Source organism: Chanodichthys erythropterus, chromosome 9, assembly GCF_024489055.1.
Source record: "Chanodichthys erythropterus isolate Z2021 chromosome 9, ASM2448905v1, whole genome shotgun sequence".
NCBI classification, from domain to species: Eukaryota; Metazoa; Chordata; class Actinopteri; order Cypriniformes; family Xenocyprididae; genus Chanodichthys; species Chanodichthys erythropterus.
In genome coordinates this window covers 36,254,640-36,272,004 of record NC_090229.1, presented here as the reverse complement: position 1 = coordinate 36,272,004, position 17,365 = coordinate 36,254,640, and the positions used below count along the sequence as shown (strand labels likewise).

Genomic DNA, 17,365 nt, shown 5'->3' with positions numbered 1-17,365 from the left:
TATTATGCAATATAGAGGGCATCATGCGCGTTATTGCTTTTATAAAACTACGTAGTAAATGCATCAAAAACATTTTTGAATTTATTTGTCTTTTAATTCTTGCCCTCTGATGGGAGCTGTGCAGTGATGTACATAGTAGCTGTAACTATATTTGTTTTTTTAGTATGACTTTTGAATAATCAGGACCCAGAATCAAAACTATCCAATATTATGATATTACAATATTATGATTATGATCTATTTATACAGTTGCTGGTCATATAATTAGAATATCATCAAAAAGTTGATTTATTTCACTAATTCCATTCAAAAAGTGAAACGTGTATATAATATTAATTCATTACACACAGACTGATATATTTCAAATGTTTATTTCTTTTAATTTTGATGATTATAACTGACAACTAAGGAAAATCCCAAATTCAGTACCTCAGAAAATTAGAATATTACTTAAGATCAATACAAAGAAAAGATTTTTAGAAATCTTGGCCAACTGAAAAGTATGAACATGAAAAGTATGAGCATGTACAGCACTCAATACTTAGTTGGGGCCCTGATTTACTGCAGCAATGCGGCGTGGCATGGAGTCGATCAGTCTGTGGCACTGCTCAGGTGTTATGAGAGCCCAGGTTGCTCTGATAGTGGCCTTCAGCTCTTCTGCATTGTTGGGTCTGGCATATCGCATCTTCCTCTTCACAATACCCCATAGATTTTCTATGAGGTTAAGGTCAGGCGAGTTTGCTGGCCAGTTAAGAACAGGGATACCATGGTCCTTAAACCAGGTACTGGTAGCTTTGGAACTGTGTGCAGGTGCCAAGTCCTGTTGGAAAATGAAATCTGCATCTCCATAAAGTTGATCAGCAGCAGGAAGCATGAAGTGCTCAAACTTCCTGGTATATGGCTGCATTGACCTTGGACCTCAGAAAACACAGTGGACCAACACCAAAAGATGACATGGCACCACAAACCATCACTGACTGTGAAAACTTTACACTGGACCTCAAGCAACGTGGATTGTGTGCCTCTCCTGTCTTCCTCCAGACTCTGGGACCCTGATTTACAAAGGAAATGCAAAATTTGCTTTCATCAGAGAACATAATTTTGGACCACTCAGCAGCAGTCCAGTCCTTTTTGTCTTTAGACACTTCTGACGCTGTCTGTTGTTCAAGAGTGGCTTGACACAAGGAATGCGACAGCTGAAACCCATGTCTTGCATACGTCTGTGCGTAGTGGTTCTTGAAGCACTGACTCCAGCTGCAGTCCACTCTTTGTGAATCTCCCCCACATTTTTGAATGGGTTTTGTTTCACAATCCTCTCCAGGGTGCGGTTATCCCTAGTGCTTGTACACTTTTTTTTCTACCACATCTTTTCCTTCCCTTTGCCTCTTTATTAATGTGTTTGGACACAGAGCTCTGTGAACAGCCAGCCTCTTCTGCAATGACCTTTTGTGTCTTGCCCTCCTTGTGCAAGGTGTCAGTGGTCGTCTTTTGGACAACTGTCAAGTCAGCAGTCTTCCCCATGATTGTGTAGCCTACAGAACTAGACTGAGAGACCTTAAAGGGGTGGTTACGTGGTTTTTTTCTAGGCTTGATTGTGTTTTGGGGGCACAGTTTAACATGTCTTAATGCTTCGTTTTTTTGAAAATGCTGTATTTTTCATATATTTTATCTTAATTCTACACCTCTGTTTCCACTGTCATATGAACGGCTCGTTTGACTTCCTGCTTCTATGAAGCCACTCCCTCCGACATACACAATGTGCTCAGATTGGTTAGCAGGTTTGTAACTGGCCCAGTCTGTTGTGATTCGCTGAAGCATCCGGAAACGCCACGCCCCTTACCATTCGTAGTTACGCACTTAGGTGGAAAGTAAATAATAGCGCCTATATTGCTGTATCAAATTGAGCCAAATCAGACCCAGATGAAGAGGAAAAAGCAGAACCTCTCCAATCGCGGCTTTTGAAGGATGTTTATGAATGGTATTTCATTTAGTATTTGTGTCAAAGTGTTTAGATATGCTGTCACTGCTGTTTGTTAGCTTTTATTATACAGTTTTATCCTGATTAAAGCTTTACTGTAGCCGAATACATGTCTGAGTAGTCGCATTTTTTTAAAGGTATCTTTTAATTTATAGCATGAACAACTGTTTGTCTATGAACATAGAAGATTGTTGGTGTTTGTTGCACTAGAACTTAGCTAACTGGCTAGCAAAATGAGTTGCTCTTTGTATATGTCCTAGATGCATTAAAAATAGCAACAGAATTATAACATTACATTTAAAAGACAAACAATAAAACGTACTTACAGTTTGGGAGCGATAAACAACTGCTTCTGCTTTTAAAGTGGGAACTGCTTCATCTTTCAGTAAAAGTCTTTGTGTAAATCCAGCATTAAACTCGTGTAGATTCTGGAAGCTGTCTTCAGCACCGCATCCAGTGTAGAAAATATCACAGATTATAATGGGTTCTATGTCTTTTGATGCGTCGCGTTGCGCAGCTCGCATTCAGTGTAAACAACTCTTCCGCTTTCATTATGCTGCGCCACATGGCCTCGCCCACTTTGTTGCGTGTTCCCGGGGGCGTGTTTATGTTAATAGCAAGGGTTTATGATGTCACCAACCCGGGAAGAAGCTCGTTGTAGTCCAAACAGCCTGTTTTTGTAGGCAATAAAATGCCATAAATTTAAAAGACAATACCTTGTGTGCATTGAACTTTCAGCGCTGTAACTTTGCAGATACTGTTTATGCTCAAGCAGCAACATTATATACTAACTAAAGTTAAAAAACTGAAATCGCATGCAACCACCCCTTTAAAGGCCTTTGCAGGAGTTAATTAGCTAATAAGAGTGTGGCACCAGGTGTCTTCAATATTGAACATTTTCACAATATTCAAATTTTCTGAGATACTGAATTTGGGATTTTCCTTAGTTTTCAGTTATAATCATCAAAATTAAAAGAAATAAACATTTGAAATATATCAGTCTGTGTGTAATGAATGAATCTAATATACAAGTTTCACTTTTTGAATGGAATTAGTGAAATAAATCAACTTTTCGATGATATTCTAATTATACAGTAGGTGGACAACCAAAACGGGTATTACCGCCGCGCATACCGCCGCCGCAGGGCCGTTGCGTTAACTGAAATTCAGTCGCGTGTAAACTACCGCGCTATATATATATATATATAGCGCCAAGAGAACTGATAACAGCAGCAACGAGCACTGGCCATGATTTCAGAAACAACACGTTCCAGCGGATAGATCGCCTCTTATTTAACACAGACCTATATCTTATCGAATTGAGAGATTTCTTTCTTTTTAGGTACAATTATTCGCTGAGTTTAAGTTCACTTTTGAGACGTTTCAGATTCTCGCAGAGAGACAGCTGAAAGCGCACCCTGTTTTTATTTTATTTTATTATTCAAAAGTACAAGGTTTTGTTGTTATTGTGAGCGTACACAAATAAAAGTAGACCATTCGTAGTAAGCTATCGCCAAAAATGACGGAAGGCCTGTTTTAAGTTGTTTGAGCTGTCATGAGGAGAAAATCCATCAGAACGCGCGGGCGCTTTCGTCGGCTAGAGGGATAAAAATATAGCCAATTTAGTTTCATATTTATATTTAAATATTGGGCTATTGCCTATTATTTTTAAATGAATAAATTCCACCTATGTTGATTATGGAAAGGGAATACCATGACGGATGCGCAATGTCGGGAGACAAATGCAGCGGGTCAGACACAAGTTTGACCACTTCATTAAGTTTTGTTTTATAGTAAGTCTTTCTTTAAAGTGAATTTCGTTTTGTAGAAATTGTATCTTAATTTCAGTCAATGTTTCATCAACCAATTGCCTACATTTAATAAATAGGAAGAAAACCAAAAACGTCGGGTGTGGAATGGAAACGAAACCATGTTTCCGCGGCCTTTGAATAAGGCTGAAGCAATATACGTCTTTCTGTTTTAATTAAATGTATTTATTCAAGTAAAGGACAGGTAACGAATAACAAAGTAGCCTATGTGCGTGTCAAAAACCCATGCTGTTTTATTAAAGGAGTTTAAAATATAAATAAAAAATGTATTTGTGATAAATATAGGCCTAATATGTGAGAAAATTTACATTTTGCATAAAGATAAATGTGCTTTGATGCATTTGTTGGATAACGTGGTTAAAGCGCCACTCAGCGGTCAAAAGCTGCAAATGCACTTTGCGACGCGGCGGCAGCGGTAGAAACACTGTTTTGGTTGGCCACCTACTGTATGACCAGCACCTGTATATGATGTATCTGATATATTGTCATACTTATTTAATGAGGATTAAATTCATAGGTTAAATTAATTAACTTTAATATTAATACATTCATATACAATTTTAAATACATTACTATTATAGCTATTTTTTAAAGAAATGAATACTTCTGTTTAGCAAGGATGCATTAAGTTGATCAATAGTGACAGTAAAGACATTTATAATGCATAAGATTTGTATTTTTAAAAAATGCTGTTCTTTTGAACTTTCTATTCATCAAAGAATCTTGAAAAAAAAAATTCCGATGTTTTCAACAATAATCAGAAATATTTCTTGATCATCAAATCAACATATCAGAATGATTTCTGAAAGATCATGTGACACTGAAGACTGGAGTAATGGTGCTGAAAATTCAGCTTTGACAACAGGAATAAATTATATTTTAAAATGTATTCATATAGAAAACAGTTATTTTAAATGGTAATAATATTTAACAATATCACTGTTTTTACTATAATTTTGATCAAATAAAAGCAGCCTTGGTGAGCAGAAGAGGCTTCTTTCAGGAACATTAAAAAATCTAACAGTGGTGAACAAAAAAAAAAAAAAAACCTATAATTTGTGTAATATGTTTAGTTAATATTAATTAGCAGCATTTATTTAATTACCTAATAAACTGTCAGAACAAACAGATTCATTAAAATGAATCAATCTACCCAACTCTGTTAGCTAATTAAGTTTCAGTTGTAAGAACAGTTTGACCCTCAGTGAAGTGACGTGATTTACATGAAAATGTCAACTAAATAATACATCTGCTTATCTTCAGCTTTTACCTGTGGGAAATTTACCCTTTATTATTATTTTTTTCCAGAACTCCATGTGGTGACAAATGTGACATTTTCCCTAAGCCACGTAGATGTAAAATAGAGAAACAGTCATGATTTATCTTGATGTTTTTGTGACGGAGCGTTTGAGTCTGAATCATCTCGTACTGTTTATGATGATGCAAGTGACACGCCGACCTGCAGTGTTTGTCACTAATATGCAAGAAAAAGTTAAATTGTCACAATGGTATTTTGTTTTTTTAATAGCAATTCAAATTGCAATTCGGGTTCATTGCCAGTATGAAATATTTGTGGTACATCATTGGCATGGTGTTAATTTTGTGTTAGAACCTGTATGTTTGAACCAACACGTTAGACTGTGTAAACACCTCGTCAAACAGTCCCTGCATGTGATTATCTCATTTTCTGCTTCCTGGAATTTTCAGCTTCCCATTTGTACAGAACAATAGCAGCTGCCTTTGTAGCAAAACAAACAAAAAAAGTAAAAAGAATATGTTTGTGTCTTTTAAAAACTGAAAATATATCCATAGGCATGCATAATAGTATCAGTGACTGCTTTGTGGACACTTGGAAAGAAAGCAAAGCATTATTGGTCTTAGGGTAGACAGACTAAAACCTCTCTGTGATGATATTCTGCTGGCGTAACCATTCAGATCTAGCTTGTTTCTCTCTTTTCTATGTTTTTTTTTTTTTCTCTCACTCTCATATCTTGAATTATGGTAACAAATCGAATGCTTCAAACCAAAATGATAATTTTGTCATGATTTACTCACTCTTATGTTATTACACCTTCCTTTCTTCCTGAACACAAAGACAAAAAAGCACCATAAAAGTAACACAATAATATTTCATTTGACTTGTGCACTATATTTCAAGTCAAATTTAAAGAATTATTGGTTATCGTTATTGGCTAAAATGTTCATATAGTGCATCCCTAATTATGTATAATTCCCGTACATTATTAACAATTTCTGTTATACAGTACAGTCCAAAAGTTTGAAACCACTAAGTGTTTTTAAAAGAAGTTTTGTCTGCTCACCAAGGCTACATTTAATAAAAAATACAGTAAAAAACAGTAATATTGTGAAATATTATTACAATTTAAAATAACTGTGTACTATTTAAATATATTTGACAAAGTAATTTATTCCTGTGATGCAAAGCTGAATTTTCAGCATCGTTACTCCAGTCTTCATTGTCACATGATCCTTCAGAAATCATTCTAATATGCTGATCTGCTGCTCAATAAACATTTATGATTATTTTCAATGTTGAAAACAGTTGTGTACTTTTTTTTTTCCAGGATTCCTTGATGAATAGAAAGTTCAAAAGAACAGCATTTATCTGAAATACAAAGCTTCTGTAGCATTATACACTACCGTTCAAAAGTTTGGGGTCAGTAAGAATATTTATTTTTATTTTTTTTTTAAAGAAATTAAAGAAATGAATACTTTTATTCAGCAAGGTGCATTAAATCAATCAAAAGTGGCAGTAAAGACATTTATAATGTTACAAAAGATTAGATTTCAGATAAACACTGTTCTTTTGAACTTTCTATTCATCAAATAATCCTGAAAAAATATATAATATACACAAATATTTTTTACAATCGTACACATTAAATGTTTCTTGAGCAGCAGATCAGCCTATTAGAATGATTTCTGAAGGATCATGTGACACTTAAGACTGGAGTAATGATGCTGAAAATTCAGCTTTGATCACAGGAATAAATTACTTTGTGAAATATATTCAAATAGAAATTAGTTATTTTAAATTGTAATAATATTTCACAATATTACTGTTTTTACTGTATTTTTAATTAAATAAATGTAGCCTTGGTGAGCAGACGAAACTTCTTAAAAACATTAAAAATCTTAGTGGTTCCAAACTTTTAGACTGTACTGTATGGAAGAAAGATGTATGGGTTTAGAGTCACTATATCATGTCAACTCTCTCTCTGTTGCATGTGTATTTGTGCTCTTTGCTGACACTTTCTTACTAAAAGGACTCATACATTTGACATATGTCATCTCCATCCCTTCACACTGAGAAAACTGTCTGATCTTTGAGTAGAGATTGTTCAGCTCTGAAATTTAATCACCCCACCATGACAAGCCAGAGATTTCATAACCACCACAATGTGTTTAATCGTGTCCGACTCGTTCCCTAGATGAAAGCGTGGAAATTTAGCTCTCAGATTTAATGAATGGCCCCAAACAGTGTTTGAGCTCTCATTTGTACAGTGTGTGACATACAGCGAGAGAAACGCGTGTGTCTGTACCCTAATAAAGAAGTCAGACTGCAGCACCATGATGTTATTTGTTCATTAACAGTGAATTAGTGGTGTGGAAATGGATTTGATGGGATGATACAGTGTAATTATATTGGAGTGTCATGAGAGCTTTGATTAGCTCTCAGTCTTTCGCCATCTAATTGGAGTTGTTCGTCTATGTTTTAAAGGTGTTTTTGGTGTGCCAAAAAAAAAAAAAAAAAGACTTATTTAGTGATGGTCGATTTCAAAACACTGCTTCAGGAAGATTCGGAGCATTATGAATCGGTGTGTCGAATCCACAGTTCGGAGCGCCAAAGTCACATGATTTCAGCAGTTTTCCGGTTTGACACATGATCCGAATCATGATTCAGTACGCTGATTCATAACACTCCGAAGCTTCCTGAAGCAGTGTTTTGAAATCGGCTATCACAAAATAAGTCGTTATTTTGTTTTTTTTTGGTGCACCAAAAATATTCTCGTCGCTTTATAATATTAATATTGAACCACTGTACTCACATGACCTGATTTAAATATGTTTTTAGTACATTAATGGATATTGAGAGAGGAAATGTCATTGCTGGCTATGGAGGCCTCACGGAGCCATTGGATTTCAACAAAAATAACTTAATTTGTGTTCAGAAGATTAACAAAGGTCTTACGTGTGTAGAACGACATGAGGGTGAGGAATAATGACAGAATTTTCATTTTTGGGTGAACAAACCCTTTAAAGTCATTTGATACACAGCGTAATAGTGTTTATTGCTACCTAATGCATACTTTATTTTACTTTATTTTCTCAAAATTAAGCAATATACAGTATATATTATCACTGCATACTCCATTGAAGCCTTGTGACAAACTAGCACAGTACGTTAATTGAAATATATGACCTACTGCAAACACTTTACCATGCTTCCTACAATTTTTTTAAATAGTATATAATGCACAGATAAGCAGGACTCTAGTTTTTCGTTAGGAATGTGTGTGTGAGTGAAGCATGCAGGTTTTCCCCCCGACTTCACTGGGTTCAAGTCATCACATACTCTCTCACCTTCTAGCACACAGGGCTGACTGAATATATTTGTGTTTTCACAGAACCTGCAATGGGCACGAGATGTGTTGCTAGGGAGCAGTGTCCCATGGCAACAGCTGAAACACATGCCGGCACAAGGACTTTTCTGCGAGAGGAATAAGACCAATCTGTTCAATGTAAGTCTCACACACACATGCAGACGCACTTGCATGTCAAAGTTCACCATATCATGAAAAATTTAGTTTACAGCCACAGCATGATCCAGTGTGGAGATATGAATGACGTTCAACTTGTGGTCAAGTCTTCCGTTCATACACGTGTGTGTGTGTGTGTGTGGGGGGGGGTGTTATGCCGTCATGATTCCTCTGATTCTGTGCAGTAAAATCCCTTCACACACAAACACACACACACATACCTAAATCCAGAGAGATTATGACTCCTCACTGAAAATGCCCCAAACTGGCTGGATTTACAGTCCTCACAGCACACCATGAGGCAGACAGATGGCATCACTATGGTGTGTGTTCATATGTTGTTGCCGTTTTGCCCAGTGGCCTTTTGGCACATTGGTACAGTCCTCTCAGAGCTAAGGCCGTGATATTAGTGTATATGTGTCTACCTTTGGCTGTGGATGCGGTCGCTGTGAGGAAGCAGCCTGTGGCTTTGTCAGTATTGGCACACGGCAGTATAAAAACACTTGGGCGGCTCATCTTGCTGGGCTTCAGAGCTCTGCCCACTAGGGTACTCTAACCTCATGCCCACCTGTCCTCAGCTTATGGGAAAATCCTCACACACACAAGCAGCATCCGGTCCTGGATCATAAATCCTTCTGAAGAGCTTTTGCACTGTATTATGGTGGCCGTTTTTATGGTTATTTCTAGAGTTGGTGTACTTGGACTCAAACTCAGACTGCAATTATGAACTCATGGACTCAGACATGCTATTGTGGACTTGAACTTGACACGGACTCGGACAATATGTAACGACATAAAATTAAAGTCCCCGTGAATCGGAAGTTGCAAACGATTTTTCTCCAGTGTTATTTCCAAGTGAAACGGAATATTGAATAGAGGGCAGGGTTTTACTTCAGTGCTCCACCTATCCATCTAACAGTTGGAGGGGAGTGGTTTAAGTGTTTTCAACCCAAGCCGTTAAACAGACGTCATCAGGGAAGGAACGCCATTCCAGACAGGAAGTAACTTTTCAGATTTTGATTAAAGATTACCACGACAAACACATTTTTTTTCTGTGTATTAACTTGCATGGATTAATTGCTCACCACAAGACTAGTAATATGCGTTAACAAAGTAAAAAGTGTCAATTTTGATTTCATGAAGACTTTAAAATGACAAGAAAAAAAGTCTCCCACTCAAAGTCAGTTGGTTAAGGACTTGGACTTAAGTTGGACCCAACACTAAATATTTCTTCAATTAATGGGATATTCCACGTTACCCAATTGAAACTCATTGTATTTTATACAAAAAAGCGATCTTTGTATTTGTTCATTTACAGTGACAGTTAAGGGAATTTTCTATACCAGCATTAAAACAATGTCCTTTGTTTACAAAAGTCCCTTTCAATTTAAAAGTCTCTTGCGACTGACTCATTCACTCAAGCAGTGCTCTACAGGATGCAAGTTAAATATAGCCTTAATATATTAAATTATTAAATTTAACATAGCCCAATTCGACAAGTAATAGATTAATAAGATCAAATATTGCCCATTTTTGTACCCAAAATGAATTATATCTCATGTTTAACTGCCATAAGAGCCAGCGGCAAATCACTGAAGCACTGGCCGAGAAACGTAATTATTTAAACAAAATACCTTCAAATTTGAAGTGTCACAGAAGCAATTCTGGGAATGTCATTTTACTTTTTGTTGTTGTTGTTGTTGTTGTTTTACTGTAAATTATGTTGATTTATGCTTTTTTACTTCTAAAAACTACAGTTAAGAGCATTTTACTGTAAAATTACTTGAACTGTCCAGTTAGATCAATAACAGTTTTTCTCTGTATATAGTACGGAAACTTACTGTTAACACAGTGGTTCCCAAAGTGGGGGTCGCGAGATGATTTCCATAAAAAAACAACAACAACAAAAAAAACTCTTTTTTAAAATTATTAGAAATAGCATATTTTATCAACAATTGTAACAAAATACTAAAAATAGTAGTTAAATTAAAAACAAAACCCATGCAAATAAAAAATCCATCAACCTTTCGATTTTCCTTCCCCTCGACCGTGACTCCTGAGGTGATTACGACAGATTAACCACATATTAGCAACAGCATCAGTTGAAACAGGTCAATTTACAGCACCATGTTAAACATTCAGATATGTGCACATAGGTAATTATTTAGGCTTTAAGCTTTGGATATTATTTTTGTCTAAATGAAATGTTGGTTAATATCGACCAAAAACCAACGCAGGGAGGCCAGCGGAGGAGAGCGGAGAAGCACCACCGTCATGCCTTTGCAGTAGGCTAGGCCTGCATATGCAGCACGCGCTATTGTGTTTTCACATATGCCGCGTTTGCAGTGCGCAACTAATCCATGGCTGTTTATCACAAACACAACATTTACTTATTTTTATTTCAAATCCAAAAGTTGTTACTGAACATGGCTTGTCAGCATTTGTGATTCTCTTTGTATACACTGTACAGTATTTCATAGATGTCACGTTTAAATGCACTACATTTAAACATTTTATTCAATTCATTAATTTATATAAAGTAATACTTTCGATTAATATATTACGTTGCTCACACAAGTGGCAAAACATTTAAACATTAGCTCTATGTTAAAATCACAAACCTTTTAAAGTAAAACTTAAAATAGATAAAAAACAGGCAACTCTTGTTTTTTCTTTCCTTTTAAATATTTTTACAAGAAATCCCTCAGGTCAAAAAGAACTTTGTTTTTCCAACTTCATGAAGAGACAAGTGCATCTTTATGTCTCCTTGTTCACCTAAATGCCAGGTAATGTGCCCGTTTCCTTGCTTTACCTGAAGCAAAAAAAGCCATGTTGACTGTGTAACAGAGACTTTAAATTATATGTATCTATGGTGAAGTTACTAGTTTTTCGTGTCAATACGTGTTTATTTTAATGTGAACAGTGGGCTGTCGTTTTAATTCAGCGCTGTGCAGAGCAAAAATAGACTGTGCATAAATGATCGCTGCACGGTGCGCTTGTGGAACGCACTGCCGGACTGCATCCGTGTGCTGACTCTAATCCGTTAATATGGGCACGGAAAAAAATATGCACCGCAAACGGAGTAGGCCTATGTGTGAAATAGTGTTGTCACGATACCAAAATTTTGACTTCGATACGATACCCAACTTCAGTATCACGATACCGATACTTAAACGATACTATGGCAAAAACCTAAAACAGTAGGAAAAGTAAATAAATAACATATGACAGAACTGTGGCTAGCATTTTTATTGGCCACAATTTTGATGTTGGTAAATTACATTTTATATGATTAAAGCTGACTTTCTTATGCTTAAATTACTTTGAGTCATTTTACTTGATTTAGAAGATTTAAAACACTTTCAAACTTTTAAATGCAGACTGACCACCCAAATCAAGATTACATTTTATATCAGCTGGTATGTACAGGTGGGCAAGAGGTGGACAATATGAGCATGAGCTAGTATGAGAACAAGTTATTTGTGTTATGCTATATAAAAGAACAAAGAAGCAAATTACAAAAACAGTAGTAAATTAAAAATAATCTTTTTTCAGATACACTAGGTTTATTTAACATATTTAACAGGTTTTGTTGTTTGATTAACATTAATGATGGACAGGCCTATTTAATTGGGCTGCTGAATGCATGGACGTAACTGACAAATATCCAGTTATTACCCACCTGTTTACGTCCACTTAAGCCATAACCGACTGTATTCACGCGAGATACTCCACATGATGGACATTTAGACATCTGTGTGCACGTGTATTTGACTATTCAGACGCGTGGAAAACTGATCGCGCGCGCGACAGACAGAGAGAGAGAGAGAGAGCGAGAGAGAGCGCACGCGAGAGAGCGCTTCTGTTGTGTGTCATTCAGCGCAATTCCGCCTATCCCTCCTTCACTAACTGCATGTAAATAACGAATTGTGTGATTGGATTGTAATTTTGTGCTACGACGATCTTCAACGACCATTTGGCTGTAAACTTAAATTATATTCAACTCGCCAAAGTGGCTAGTGGGAGTGGCTGTCGTCAAGCCCTGCATGTAAGTGTTTTGACAGTGAGAATATTGATTACTGTAAATAATTAGAGCAATGTTATTAAAGCATAAATTGGTTTAATATAATTGTATAGTCCCTTCACATATTTGTTTTTTAAAATTAATTTTATTTTAGCAACCAGATATCACTTATTAGACTCAATAATACACCTCTTTGCGGATGTCTGCTTGCATGAGTAATATAAATAACACTCATTTAATTTTTGAGAGCACAAACATAACGCTGGTATCACATTCACTAACCTGTCGCTCTTTAAATTCTCTGTACAAATCGGGATGTTTGGCAAGTTGGATGCTCCCTTCGCTTGCGTTATTTTGTAACGTATTTTGCAGACGGGCTTTGTGGTGTCCGTGGGCTTGCCCTGACTGTCGGCAATGCAAGCAAAATAATGCCATATTTTGCTTTGTGCATCTGCCGTTGCGCAGTTGACAGGAATAAACACGCACTCAATGTGCCTCAGAAGCAGCGCGCTGCACACACTGCTCCCTGCTGTCGCACATTAGGAAATACAGCTGGCACTCAAAGTACCGGTACTAATAAAATGAAGAACCGTACCGTTTCTAAAAGCAGGGTATCGCGATACCTTTCTAGTACCGGTATATCGTGCAACACTAGTGTGAAACAGGCGTTAGTGCGTGTGCACCATTGCACACAACGTTTGTATACGTTAACCACCTCCGAAGATGATGGGAGTCACTGGCCAGCATTATTTTTGGGGTCGTGGGTTGAAAAGTTTGCGAACCCCTGTGTTAACCTATGAACAGCTTTTTTTTCCCTTTGCGTTTTTACAATATTTTAGTTGTTAAAATTACACTCATTTTTACAGTATAAGGTTACGAAATAAATTGCAGATAAAACAAAACATTTAAAAGCAACTTTTAATCAAGTGCAAATACTGTTAATGAAGTCACATGACTTTACTGCAATAATGTAAGAGAAAAATTATCAAAAATAGTAATACTTTTTAATGAATATTACAGTGAGTGTAAAGTTAAATAAAGATAATAAAGTTAACAATAAAAATAGTCACTCAGTTTCATATAGATTTTAATCAACTGTGATGAGGATAAAATAAAATTCTGTGACCAAAAAAAAAAAAAATGTGTGTATATATATATATATATATATATATATATATATATATATATATATATATATATATATATATATATATATATATATATATATATATATTATTTCAATGAAATGAACTATTTTACTCCATTTGATTAAACGTTCTATGAAGTTATTGAAACTTAATGGCGACATTTAATCGTTCTCTGTTATGACAAGCTGTATTGCCTAATGGGAATGCTTGAGTTATACGAACAGTAAAATGTTATGACCTTCTAGAAGGATTTAATATAAAATGCTCTTGTTTCAGACAACTTGCATTGTTATACTTTTTTTTTCAGCTCACTCTGTGAACACTTTCCAAATTATTTTATGTAGAAATGGTAATGAATCAAAAATTAAATTAATTGTTGACTATTTTCGCAGGCTTAAGTAATCAACTTTTTGATATGCACTGTTGTGGACAGCTTGTGAAATAGAGAGAACACACAGGACATACTGTATATTTTGTGGTGTCAAGAATCACATGTCATTTCCTGTTGTTCGTCCTTCAGAACGGGAGAGCAAGAGTCTTTGCATTGGTGTGTGTGTGTGTGTGTGTGTGTGTGTGTGTGTGTGTGTGTGTGTGTGTGTGTGTGTGTGTGTGTGTGTGTGTGTGTGTGTGTGTGTGTGTGTGTGTGTGTGTGTGTGTGTGTGTGTGTGTGTGTGTGTGTGTGTGTGTGTGTGTGTGTGTGTGTGTGTGTGTGTGTGTGTGTGAGTGATATGGGTCAGGCTGCTCTAGTTTGTCTTGGGCTCTGGCAGTATTTGTTGGCCCAAGCGTTAAACACATCACAAAAACACAAACACAGTTTCTCTCCCACGTCCACACACACTCAGGCATATGTACTCGCATATGTATCCGCCCACTCTCCTGCTCTCACTGGACCACTGGCCCGAGACACAGACTCGTTTCAAAGCAGAAGAGTTGCCTGGATTACATTCAGTCGCCTTCACACCTGTATTCGATGGACCTATCAATATTTGGACTTTTTTTTGTTTTGGTTTTGGTTTTGTTTTTGTTTTGTTTTGTAAAAGGCATCCAAAAAAAAAAAAAACTGGACAGGATTTTTTTTTCCTTGGTAATGTACATCAACTGCAAAATATTTTAAAAAATACATTTATTTTTATTTTTTTTATATATACTTTATTTTATAATATATATTTTTGTTTTGTTTTTTGTTTTGCAGTTGCCGTACAAGAAAAACAAACATTCCTGTCCAGTTTTCTTTGGATTCCTGAACAGTTCATTCATCATCACACCTGTAAATGTCAATTTTATTTTATTTTATTTTATTTTATTTTATTATTTATTTTTTAGTATTTATTTATGTAATTGATTCCATTTAATATTTTATTTTATTATTTTAAATTTTTTTAAAAATATTTTATATTTTAATTTAATAATTAGTTTAATTATTTATTGATGGACCTGTCAATATTCTATTTTAGCTTTTGAGTGAACTAACCAGTTTTGCTGAAACTTTACCTTTGACAGTTTTGAGCTTTTCTTCAGTCAGTTTATTGTAATTGGACAGTTTTAGATGAGTAAAGCTTTTGAGTGAACTAACCGGTACCTCTGACCCTTAGTGGAATGAACTCTGCCTGCAGCTCTTTCCGTATATCGGCACGTCTGCGAGTGTAACGAATGAAACGAGTGTTTGACAGCAGGCTGAGTGAATGCTGTGCTCGTTCTCTGCGTGTGAAGTGCTGGTATGTGAAAGTTCAGCAGCAGCAAACACCTGTGGTTCACATGTAGAGATACGGTCAGTGTGATTTGCATCTCGTCTTTCCTGTTAGCTTCAGGGGGTTGGAAATGCCAGGTGTGTGTGTCACAGTGGAAAGGCACAAACATCTACAGAGGGAGAAGGGGTAATGAGAGCTGTATGACAGAGATACACGCTGAGATACTGCACTCTTGATTTATTCTCTCTGTGCCTGTAACAGAAATTGCTGTCCTCACCTCTCACCTTCCTGTGTCTTCGTGTCTCTGCTTGCCTTGTCCCTTCTCGTTCCTTTTCTTCTCAAAGTCTCTCTCCCCTTTAATTCAATTCATATTGCTTTATTGGCATGACATACTTAGGTACATATTTCCAAAGCGTTGCATAAAGCAAAACAAAAACAAACAAACAACATACATAAAATACATTATATGAATGTATTTTATGTATCTAAACATATTAATAGCACTATAATGTGGATGTGTTCACTCAGTACCTCTTTTCTTCTCATTTTTTTCTCTTTTCCTCCTTGTGTTTCACATTGTCTCTTCTCATCTCAGCTTTTTTCTTTCCCTTATCGATTCTTCTTGTCTCGCCTCTTTTTAATCTTGTCTTGTCTTCTTTCTTTCTTCTCTTCTTGCCCCATCTGTTCTCATCTCTCTTTTTTTGTCTCTCTTCTTCTCCCTACTATTCTCCTCTCATCTCACCTTTTCCTTTCACATCTTCTGTCGTTGCACTTTGTCTCTTTTTACCTCGTTTTTCTCTTGTCTTGCTGTTATCAAGTCTCTTTTCTTCAGTTCTCTTCTTGACTCATCTAGTTTTTCTGCTCTTGTCTCGCCTATTTTTTTTTCTTGTCCTCTTGCTTCTCAAGTTTTCTTGGGCCCTATGATTTCCGTGACGCAGACAGAATTGCAGAATCCAGTCATAAAAACGGAATTTAGTCTATAAAACGGAATGTCATGGAATTTTTGATGAATAAATAAAAAGAAGGTCAGTACAGTTAAAGCAAATTGTGATATAGACTAGTGTCTGTGAATATTAAAATGAATAACACTTTTAGCAGTTTGGTGAATATTAACATTTAAATATGAATCCTGCATGTTGTGTGTGTCTCTGCACTGTCAGAAAAAAAGGAACGGTGCTTGTCACTGGGGCAGTAACCTAAGGTACAAAAGTGAAAAGGTACATCTTTGTACCTTACTTACCCCTAAAGGGTGCATATTAGTACTTTAAAAGTACATATTAGTACCTTTTTACCTTTGTACCTTAGGGTGCTGCCCCTTTTTTTCTGACAGCGTGTGTGAATGAATGGTGCAGACGTTTCATTTAACACACACTGAAGCACGCGTGACTCTCGCGGTGTTTTCAGCCTCTGTCGCCTCACTATATGAAAACGTAATCTCCAGAGGTGCTCTGAGAGTCTCTTCATGAGCATTTTACCGTTTCATTTGAGAAAAACTATCACCATATGATAAACACAGAATCTCTTCACGGCAACCCGTCAAAATAAACTGTTTAACTTAAAGAGATTGTGACAGAAATATATTTTATATTCTTGTACAGTAGAATTTAGCTTCATCTCGATGGAATAATAATACTAACAATAATAATAATAATTATAAATAATTATTAAATCTTAATTTTTAAAGTAATAATCACAACATTTCTTCAATGTTTTAATTTTAACAGTAAAGCTCTGTTGTGACAAAAAGTCTAATTTCATAAAAAAGAAAACAATTTTTATCACACAAATTGATAAAAAGATCAAATAAATTAATGTTTATTCCTTCATTTGTTTGCCAGAAAAATTAAAATACACAACACACAATTTCTGAAAAAACATTTCATAGAAATTTCATTTAAATTTTGTTGTTTTTATGAA

The 17,365-nt window shown here is 35.8% G+C and overlaps 1 protein-coding gene across 7 annotated transcripts in view; it reads left to right on the top strand.

The window, feature by feature from the left end:
- The window catches only part of cabin1 (calcineurin binding protein 1), a 127,277-nt gene that overhangs the window by 56,003 nt on the left and 53,909 nt on the right, over positions 1–17,365 (top strand). For 4 of the 7 annotated variants that reach the window (XM_067395481.1, XM_067395478.1, XM_067395479.1 and 1 more), the window contains 2 exons: positions 8,457–8,570; positions 14,953–15,027. In XM_067395481.1, the coding sequence (XP_067251582.1) occupies positions 8,457–8,570; positions 14,953–15,027 (189 nt within the window). The remainder of the gene's footprint in view (positions 1–8,456; positions 8,571–14,952; positions 15,028–17,365) is intronic. The other 3 variants (XM_067395483.1, XM_067395482.1, XM_067395480.1) reach the window with 1 other exon arrangement.